Source organism: Anarrhichthys ocellatus, unplaced genomic scaffold (assembly GCF_004355925.1).
Source record: "Anarrhichthys ocellatus isolate YVR2014 unplaced genomic scaffold, GSC_Weel_1.0 scaffold83, whole genome shotgun sequence".
Classification (NCBI taxonomy): domain Eukaryota; kingdom Metazoa; phylum Chordata; class Actinopteri; order Perciformes; family Anarhichadidae; genus Anarrhichthys; species Anarrhichthys ocellatus.
Window position 1 is genome coordinate 58,908 of NW_022280113.1, and position 10,688 is coordinate 69,595.

The 10,688-nt window shown below is 38.9% G+C and overlaps 1 protein-coding gene across 3 annotated transcripts; it reads left to right on the forward strand.

Moving 5' to 3' along the window:
- Positions 1-1,773: 1,773 nt before the first annotated feature.
- Positions 1,774-10,688, forward strand: LOC116398347 (peroxisomal acyl-coenzyme A oxidase 1-like). 3 transcript variants are annotated; one of them, XM_031874572.1, is made up of 3 exons: positions 1,774-2,150; positions 7,353-7,512; positions 8,421-9,129. In XM_031874572.1, exons 1-3 carry the CDS (start codon positions 2,042-2,044, stop codon positions 8,602-8,604), a joined length of 453 nt encoding a protein of 150 aa, XP_031730432.1. In that variant the 5' UTR covers positions 1,774-2,041; the 3' UTR covers positions 8,605-9,129. The 3 variants fall into 3 exon arrangements, with proteins under 3 accessions (XP_031730432.1, XP_031730433.1, XP_031730431.1); XM_031874573.1 differs by lacking the exon at positions 8,421-9,129 and adding an exon at positions 10,091-10,302 and having other exon boundaries at positions 1,779-2,150; positions 7,353-7,535; XM_031874571.1 differs by lacking the exon at positions 8,421-9,129 and adding an exon at positions 10,091-10,688 and having other exon boundaries at positions 1,780-2,150.

Below are 10,688 nucleotides of genomic sequence, written 5' to 3' on the forward strand. Positions count from 1 at the left end.
TGATTTAACACTGCTGCCCTCTAGTGGTTAAATCGTGTAATGTTTATGATTCATTCAATGATGTAACACTGCTCCGGTCTGTCTTTGTTCATCCTGCATCGCTCTGTTCTGTTCTTTAATGTAACGTTACTGGAGCGACGGAGCCTCTCCCAGCTGTTAGCAGACTGTTGTGCTAGCAAGCAGGCTCGCTCGCGAGCTGTACAGTTCGGCGGTGAAATTTTATAAATGTACAATTATTAGTGTTACAAATTGTTTATGTGTCACAGACTGTTGTGTTTTTCTCTGAGAGCATTAGTTGTGGGTTGTTAATTGTTGTGTTATAAAGTTATGACCATGACTAGGGTTCCCTCTCAATACATATAAGACAACTAGCGCTGACCGCTGTGCATTAGCAGCAAAGAATACATTTAGCTGCCTGTTGAAAGCAGACAGCAGTTGTTTTCGCTATGCACCGGTATAATGGTGTGTGAAGAATTCATATCATACGGGAAATTAAAACCGTATACTGCCCAGCTCTAGTCTTTATTATAGTTTGGGCAATTTTGTACCAATATTTGACGGGCCGGATTAAAAAGCCCAGCGGCCGTAGTTTGCCCATGCCTGGGCTAGCGGCTAGCTGAGTGTCTTCTTCTGCTTATTGTAGCTTGTTAAACAACTGACTGACGCATTACCGCAACCAGGTGGTGGGAAGCTATATTGTAACTGAGCGTCTCATGGAGAACAGTAATATCTCTGGTGTCTTCAATTGATAACCTATGCGGTCCCGCGGCCCTCGCGGCCCACAGGTACAAAACTGAAAGTTTTTTGCGGCCCTCTAGGTGGCGTTCGCGGACCCATCGTGGGCCGCGGCCCCATGGTTAAGAATCACTGTTGTGGAAGATGCCGGTCTGAGGAACGTTCTCAATCTGCGCAGATCGGGCTTTGAAAGTTAGCGGAAAGATTAACGTGAGACAACATCCGGTTTCTTCAGACGAACATCCGGTTTTCAGAATAAGATGCCAACAAAGTATGAATTATATTCACATTCAGTCTAAAATATGCTAACTGCATCTCGTGAGTTAAAGGGAAAATACACCTAAATTGTGCGTAAAGTGTCTTTATTCTTATATTAATGAACAGTAGAGGTGCATTCACATGCTCTGACTGTCATGAAGACAGAAGATAGACATTTTGTTGAAACGTGCTGAAACATGTTATTCCTGTTGCACAGCAGTGGAACGTTTCACATAGTCACACACTGAGCACAGATAGTGAAGAGATAGAACTGCTACTGTGTAAAGAGAATACTGCTGTTAAAAAGCACCTGATGTGTTTAAAGTGTTTGCAAACCAAATGTTATTGCCCTTTTGTTCATATGGCAGTACTTTTAAAATAAAAGTGCACAATACACTACTTTTGAATTAATTATTGAACTTTGCCATAACAATGAGATTAATTGCGATTAATCGCAAAAATCCATGCGATTAATCGTGATTAAAAATTGCAATCGTTGCCCAGCACTAATAAAAACATATCAAAACGAGCAGCAAAATGTTTCACAGGCAGACATAAAAAGAACAAAGAATAGCATACAATGCAGATACACGCACATTTCCACATACATTTATATTTACAAACACGTGAATAAATCCAATTGAGGTCTGTAAACTACAAGTAGCCTACAGATCGGATCTAACAGGAAGCTCCTGTTTCTTTGACTTCCTGTTTATTCTTTGAAGGCGGCTGAAAACTGTCCGACCTAACCGCAGTTTTTTGTCAACGCCCCCTCCTGCTGCTCCCTGCTGCTGCCACCTGCTCGCCTCCACTCTCCAGGCGAGGCGCAGTACACTCGAACGAGCCTATTGGGATTGGGCCTGTATGCTACCTCACAGTCTATGGTACTACCGTGTATGTGTCACATGACTTGTCTCCGCACCTCTCTGCGGCTGCGTCAGGAGGAGAACCGACGGACCCGTCAGGTTGAGGTTGCAGGAGGTTATAAAACACATTTGTTATTAAACTTTTCACACTACAGTGTAGATATCCAGTCAGATACAGAACCATGAATCCTGATATTACGAGAGAGCGGCAAAACGCCACTTTTGACGTCGAGAAACTGACCCACATTTTGAACGGGGGGCCTGAAAAGACCAAAAGACGGCGAGAGATTGGTGAGTTTGAAACGTCTACTTTGCCCGATCGTGCGAGGAGTTGTTGGTCTCGTTACCGCCGACACCGACAACTTCATATGATGATGACAGTCCGGATATTAGCGAAACAATACTGTGGAGAAAAGGGAAGCTAGCGGTTAGCAGATGCTTTCATTGGCTGTTTGCTTATCTCAACCTAATATCATGTTAAGGGGGTATCAATCAAGTTAGTTATGTAAGGGGGATGTGGTGTATCCCAAAGGTTACATTGGCGTACACTGTTCCAATTATGTAACGTTCAACGTTACCGACGTTTGTTACGTTAGAACTGAACTTCACGCGTAAGAGACTGCGGTCAAGTCAGCAGACACTTAAATTGTAGTGCACATATACGCTGAAACTTACGGTAAACGGCACAGATCGGGAGCGAGCGAAGAACTTTGCAAAGTTAGCGGAAAGATTAACGTGAGACAACTTCCGGTTTTCTACAGACGAACATCCGGTTTTCAGAATAAGATGCCAACGAAGTATACATATTGCATAATGAAATGAGATTAAATGAATTATATTCACATTAAGTATAAAACATGCTACCTGCATCTCCTGAGCTAAAGGGAAAATACACCTAAATTGTGCGTAAAGTGTCTTTATTCTTTGATTTGATTTGCTGGAAGTTAATAAGGTCGATTAAGATATTTTACAAAGCAAAAACTCTGAACTGAATTTGTATCTTCAAATGGCACATTTTTTAAATGTTTAAGGTGCTATAAAAATGTTTTTCTCAATAATTCCACACAACGACTAATGCATATATGTTCAGGACAAAAATGGGTAATATCACAATATTTAAGGTGCTACAAAAATATTTTTCTCAATAATTCCAGACAATGACTGATATGTATGTGTTGGGGACATCGTTGACTCCACCCATACTGAATATTAGACATTTTTACTGTCCCAATTAAGAGATATTTCAAATTAAAAGTCATACATTTGTACCCAGAAACAGGTACATTTCTGAATATTTGAGGTGCTATAAAAACTATTTTCTCAATAATAAAAACAATGACTGATGCATATAAGTTGAGCAAATCTCTGACTACACATATACAGAAAATTAAACATTTTTACTGTGGTAATTAAGAGATTTTTTTAAAGTAAATGTCCTACATTTGTTCCAAGAAATATCCAATAACTGAATATTTGAAGTAATTCCAAACAATGGTTAATGTATACAGGTGCATATCAATGAATTAGAATATCATCGAAAAGTTAATTTATTTCAGTAATTCAATCCAAAAAGTAAAACTCATATATGACATAGATTCATTACACACAAGGTGATATATTTCGAGTGCTTATTTCTTTTAATGTTGATGATTATGGCTTACAGCTAATAAAAACCCCAAATTCTGTATCTCAGAAAATTTGAATATTACATAAGACCAATTTAAAAAAGTTTTTTTAATACAGAAATGTTGACCTACTGAAAAGTATGTCTATGTACAGTATAAAGTATGAACTCAGTACTTGGTCGGGGCACCTTTTGCATGAATTACTGCATCAATGCGGCATGGCACGGAGGCGATGAGACTGTGGCCCTGCTGAGGTGTTATGGAAGCCCAGGTTGCTTTGATAGGGGCCTTCAGCTCATCTGCATTGTTGGGTCTGATGTCTCTCATCTTCCTCTTGACAATACCCCATAGATTCTCTCTGAGGTTTAGGTCATTCAAGAATTTGGTTGAGAATCACAAGGAGTGAACTGCGGCTGGAGTCAGTGCTTCAAGAGCCACCACACACAGACGTATCCAGGACATGGGCTACAACTGTCGCATTCCTTGTGTCAAGCTACTCCTGAACCAGAGACGTAAGAAGTGTCTTACCTGGGCTAAGTTGCCTGAGCTAAGTTACCTGGACTAAGGAGAAAAAGGACTGGACTGTTGCTCAGTGGTCCAAAGTCCTCTTTTCAGATGAAAGTCAATTTTGCATTTAATTTGGAAATCAAGGTCCAGAGTCTGGAGGCAGAGTGGAGAGGCACACAATCCAAGTGTCTTGAGGTCCAGTGTGAAGTTTCCACAGTCAGTGATGATTTGGGGAGCCATGTCATCTGCAGGTGTTGGTCCACTGTGTTTTATCAAGTCCAAAGTCAGCGCAGCCTTCTACCAGGAAATTTTAGAGCACTTCATGCTTCCCTCTGCTGACGAGCTTTATGGAGATGCTGATTTCATTTTCCAGCAGGACTTGGCACCTGCCCACACTGCCAAAAGTACCAATACATGGTTTAATGACCACGGTATCACTGTGCTTGATTGGCCAGCAAACTCGCCTGACCTAAACCTCAGAGAGAATCTATGGGGTATTGTCAAGAGGAAGATGAGAGACATCAGACCCAACAATGCAGACGAGCTGAAGGCCCCTATCAAAGCAACCTGGGCTTCCATAACACCTCAGCAGGGTCACAGGCTCATCGCCTCCGTGCCACGCCGCATTGATGCAGTAATTCATGCAAAAGGAGCCTCCACCAAGTATTGAGTGCATACTGTATACGGACATACTTTTCAGTAGGCCAACATTTCTGTATTAAAAATCCTTTTTTTAATCGGTCTTATGTAATATCTAATTTTCTGAGATACGGAATTTTGGGTTTTTATTAGCTGTAAGCCACAGCCTAATCATCAAAATTAAAAGAAATAAACACTCGAAATATATCACACTTTCGATGATATTCTAATTCATTGAGATGCACCTGTATACATCAATCATTGTTTGGAATTGTTGAGGGAATACTTTTTATAACACTTCAAATATTCAGAAATTACCTGTTCCTCGGTACAAATGTATGACATTTACTTTTAAATATCTCTTAATTGGTACAGTAAAATTGTTTAATTTTCAGTATGGGTGGAGTCAAAGATGTCTTGAACAGATATGCATCAGTCATTATCTGGAATTATTAAGAAAACCTTTTTTATAGCACCTTAAATATTAAGAAATTAACTTTTTGAACGTTCAAAAGAAGGACTTATATTTTGGAAAATCTCTTAATTGGGAAAGTAAAAATATTTGATTCTCAGTATTAGTATAGTTAGAGATGTCATGAACACACATGCACTAGTCATTGTCTGGAATTATAAAGAAAACTCTTTATAGCACCTCAAATATTCAGTTATTGGATATTTCTTGGAACAAATTAATTTATGTCCATTAATTTAATGGACATTTACTTTAAAAAATCTCTTCATTACCACAGTAAAGATTTTTCTGTATATGTGTGGTCGGAGATTTCCTCAACTTATATGCATTAGTCATTGTGTGGAATTATTGAGAAAATAGTTTTTATAGCACCTCAAATATTCAGAAATGTACCCGTTTCTTGGTACAAATGTATGACTTTTAATTTGAAATATCTCTTAATTAAGACAGTAAAAATGTCTAATTTTCAGTATGGGTGGAGTCAACGATGTCCTCAACACATACATATCAGTCATTGTCTGAACTTATTGAGAAAATACTTTTTATTACACTTCAAATATTCATTTATTAGATATTTTCTCAATTCAAATGTATGAGTTTTAATTTGAAATATCTCTTAATTGGGACAGTAAAAATGTCTAATTTTCAGTGTGGGTGAAGTCAATGATGTCCTCAACACATACATATCAGTCATTGTCTGGAATTATTGAGAAAACTGTTTTTATTACACTTCAAATATTCATTTATTAGATAGTTTCTCGATTCAAATGTATGACTTTTACTTTGAAATATCTCTTAATTGGTACAGTCAAAATGTCTTATTTTCTCTATGGGTGGAGTCAACGATGCCTTGATTACATATACATCAGTCATTGTATGGAATTATTGAGAAAAATATTTTTGTAGCAGCTCAAATATTGTGATATTAGCCTTTTTTTATCCTGAACATATATGCATTAGTCATTGTGGGGAATTATTGAGAAAAACATTTTCATAGCACCTTAAAAACTTCAGAAATTTGCCATTTGAAGATATAAATTCAGTTCAGAGTTTTTGCTTCGTAAAACATCTTAATTGACTGTCAGTCAGGTATTATTAATTTCCAGCAACCCTCAAATTAAAGAATAAATACACTTTACGCACAATTTAGGTGTATTTTCCCTTTAACTGACGAGATGATGGTATCATTTTTTTTATACTTATTGGAATATAATTCATTTAATCTCATTTCATTATGCAATATGTATACTTTGTTGGCATCTTATTTTGAAAACAGGATGTTCGTCTGTAGAAAACCGGAAGTTTTCACGTTAATCTTTCCGCTAACTTTGCAAAATCCTTCGCTCGCTCCCGTCCTGTGCCGTTTGGTTGCGTTTACTGTAAGTTTCAGCGTATAGGTGCACTACAATTTAAGTGTCTGCTGAGTTGACCACGGAGATCTGAGTGTCTGCTGACTTGACCGCAGTCGTAAGAGGCCGTGCTACTTTATTCATATCCTCTTTAGGCAAGCCATAACATGTGGCTCAGAACAATATGTTTAATTTCAATGTTGACGAATGACAATTCATGGAAAAATGAAGACCACTTTTAAAACCCACAAATAATCACATTTTACAAGCTGCAACCAGAGAATTTTGTATTATTTTCTCAAAGATTAATCGATTCTCAAGTTTCTTATTGAGTTTCTGTCCATTGACTTATTAATGAATGAGTTTGCCAGAACATTCCACTGAACAAACGATTAACATACATTTGATTACAGAAAGCTGAGGGAAGCGAAATATGAACTGACAAAAGACCCTTATCGATCAAGCATATATGATGTATTTGGTCTGAAAATGTGGACTTTGCAGGATGCATCCCCTCCATTGTGACACAGCTGTTTAAGAATGGATGTATTGTATGCACCACAGTTATTTTGTGTGTGCATTGCTATTTAGAGGTAATCTGCTTGTAGCTTGTACGGCCAGAAGTCTGTGATCGTTGTCGGTCTGACTGTGAATGTTGTTAAACAGAAGGAAGTCATGGTAATTTAACTATAAGTCACTGGGAATATAAAGTGATGGCCAATCTTTATGTTTTCTAACAACCTACTGTACTTACTTCTTATCCCACTTAATACACATTTAAATCTTGATACACATGTAACAGACTTTTAGAAATGTCCACTTAATTTGTAATATATGTATTGTGTAGACTAGAGCAGCTGTTTAACCAAAAGATACATTTCTGATTTCATTTCCACTATAGAGTCGATGGTTTTCAGCGACCCGGACTTTAAGGAGGAGGACCCAAACTTCCTGTCCCGCAGTGAGCGCTATGACCAGGCTGTTAAAAAAAGTGCCCAAATGATCCTGAAGCTCAGAGAGTATGGCATTGCAGACCCAGAGGAGATCTACTGCTACAAGAAGTATGTGGTAAACGAGTCGACATGTGAGCAAACTATTATGACCTCGGTCAGGTATACGCCAGTATCGAAGGTTTAACTGACGGATACAAAGTGGCATTGCCAGTGATAGTTTTCACGTACCAAAGGTTGTCATGATGCAGCTCGGGCGGTGTGATATGAGAACAGCCATTAAAAGTGGTGGACCATTTGAACATGATTTTGCCACCAGTTCCATAGCTGTCCGATAACTGTATCCAACAACTAAACAGCAGGGTGCTTGAGACATTTCCTGTGGACATGTGTCATGTATTAACCAACGATCTGTGTAGCTGTGTGTGGCCATTGAATGCAGTTGGAGCAAAGTTCAAGTTAAGATTAAAACTGTGTCAGAGGGTACAGTATGCAAGGTCCCAGCTTTCACTCGCTGCACAACGTAATGCAGTGTAATAGATAAATTTATTTTGTTTTCTTTTTAGGTTTTTCTCAAATTTTCAGTGTGCACTCCCAAGCTTTCTGTCAGCCTATATGATATGATATATACATGTTTTTCAAAATTATCATTTTAATTGTGGCTGAACGTTGGGATAGGATACGTATATATGTGGATCAGATTACTACTTCTTGAGCTGTCGGTCCCAGTAGTAATGTGATTGTTTTCCAGAAGGAAACTCTAAAAGGTATTGTTAAATATGACAAATATGCTTTATCCACTCCAAGTGATGAAGTACCTCAACTGGAGACTTTTATTTAATCTGCAAGGCGACAGAGACCAGACATGTTACTAAATTGTATGTGTGTGATAAACTTGACCTCAGCCATAGCCAAAGTGCTTTTTACGGCACAAGTCAGCAAATGCATCAGTTACATAATGTCGGAGTAACGGCGAATCTCAATTTAAGCTGTGTATCCTAAATTTTCCTGTCACCCAGTATGGTGAACGGCAACCAGCATGAGGCCTTGGGGCTACACTTTGTCATGTTCCTCCCGACCCTGTACAGCCAGTGTGACCCTCAGCAGTCCAAGAAATGGATACCTCTGGCAGAGTCCTTCCAGGCCCTGGGCACATATGCCCAAACTGAAATGGGCCACGGTCAGTCCTGGACTTACCCCTGAACTTATTTACTTGCTTGTTGTTGTTGTTGTTGTTAAAGGCCCTCAAACACAACTTAATCGTGCTGTTTATGAAATAGCACAAATTGGCATTTGTGTTTTTAGATATTTAGCCAAAATGATATTTGGGGCCGGAAAAAGAGGCCCGTTACCACAGGTTCGGAGTTCCAAGAGCAGCTCTGGTGATTTCTTTGTACGTGTTTGACAGACCCAAATCATGTAGAAAATTAAAAAAGTAGTCTCATGCACATCCTGACAATTGTGTCCATACGTTACATTTTGTTCTAACAAGATGTGATGAATTGTGGCTAGTTAAGAAGGTGTGCTGCAGCTTCGTTACTAACAACGCTCCTCTAGTGGTTGTCCCTTACACCCTTTAGGGTTAGTAGTAGCTTAATAAAAGATAATTGTAGTTTTGTCTCGTCAAAAACGTATTCCCATCTACATTCAGGGATCCTACTGCTTTCTTCCTCACAACTCTCCCATCTTAATTTCATGACAATGCACTGATGGAAAATAATCAAGACACAGTAATCCAAATGCACACGAGCTTCACCATCACTTTTTGCAATTATGCAATCTGGTCTGTCTTTTGTTTGGCTGTTGATCTCTGGAATGTTGAAGAAGTTGTTCTGGTGTGTGAATTAGTAGGTAGTGTAGACTTCATGCAATCTCTCATCAACAGCAGGTGGACATGTGTGGTCTGGGATCCCATAATGAGGCTGAGTTTTAGCTTCTCAATGTCTCTTTGTAATCAGAGAGAATGTAGGCCGTGCCAGCTGTTGTTTGTTGCCTTGCTGCAACAAAGTTTAATGGATGCTATTATGAATTAGTGGTGGATCTGCGCAAACCTACACTGAAAGTTTAGACCCGATGACCCCGTCTTTAATGGACATTTCGTTTCATTTAGTGTTCTAGCAGATTGGAGCAACACTTGTCCAAATCCAAGTGTATCACTTATGTCGTGACTTGTGACTTAATGTGGCCGTGGTCACTTTTCTAGAGCTACAACTAACAATTGTATTCGTTAGCATTTTTTTCTTTTAATAGACTTAATTTTAATGTCCAAAATATCCATCTCATGTTCTCTAAACATGTGTGTTGACTAAAGTGCTGTACATAACTGAGGTATTCAATCACACGTCAGCAGGGGAACTTTTTTGTTGCAGCTTCTAAAGACAGATCTAAATCAGTGGAGTTTCAAGCCAAATTGTGACGATGTGATCAAATCAATATGCATGATATGCTCAAAAGCTGTTTTAATTTGTCTTCACTGCTTTCCTGCACAACCTCTGTCTTTATCTCTTCCATCGCTTCTTCTTCATCTGAACCATATCAACTCTTACCCACAATCCCTTCTGTGGATTTTTGGAAATACTTAATCCAACATCCTCTCCTCCATTAATCTGCATTTACATCTCCCTCCTTGCCCTCTCCGCATCACCACCTGCTTCTCTTTTCCGTTTGCCCCTGTCCTGCGTGGCCCTAGCTGTGTGCACCCGGACAGGCCAGAGCCCTTGGATCTCCATCTGGGGATGTTCCTGCCCACACTGCTCAACCAGGCCACCCCAGAGCAGATGGACCGTTTCTTCATGCCTGCCTGGAACCTAGAGATCATCGGCACCTACGCTCAGACTGAGATGGGCCACGGTAAAATGAACAGCAGTCCAAAATATCAGGCCTGTTTAGGCCAGTCAGACAGGGATTATTTGGTTACTTTATTACTGGCAATAGACCCCAGAATTGTTGTGTAATGACATTGTTTACATGTAGGTGCTACATTTTTAGGATTGTGATAGTTCTCATGCTTTAGTTACATCTAATGTTGACCTTATTTGTACTAGTTTGTATTTATACTAAAACTTCCACGAATAATAAGAAGGTTTATTGTTTGCGTGACTTGCAGGTGTTTTAACATCTTCTCCATTATTATTTTCCTTTTGTGTTGGATAAAAATGAAAATTAACTTGATGATGAATGCAACCAAAAGTAGCTCAATTATTTGATATGGTTAAACATATTTATACAAATCTGACCACTTGTGTCAGTTGACCCACTGGACAAGTAAAAAGTTATCACAAGTTTGT

Bases quoted from the DNA above. Each gene is read 5' to 3' on its own strand.
- LOC116398347 (XM_031874571.1), top strand. From the start codon at position 2,042: ATGAATCCTGATATTACGAGAGAGCGGCAAAACGCCACTTTTGACGTC. The intron at 2,151-7,352 runs GTGAGTTTGAAA...TTTCCACTATAG, and splicing joins CAAAAGACGGCGAGAGATTG to AGTCGATGGTTTTCAGCGAC. The intron at 7,513-10,090 runs GTATGTGGTAAA...GCGTGGCCCTAG, and splicing joins GAGATCTACTGCTACAAGAA to CTGTGTGCACCCGGACAGGC.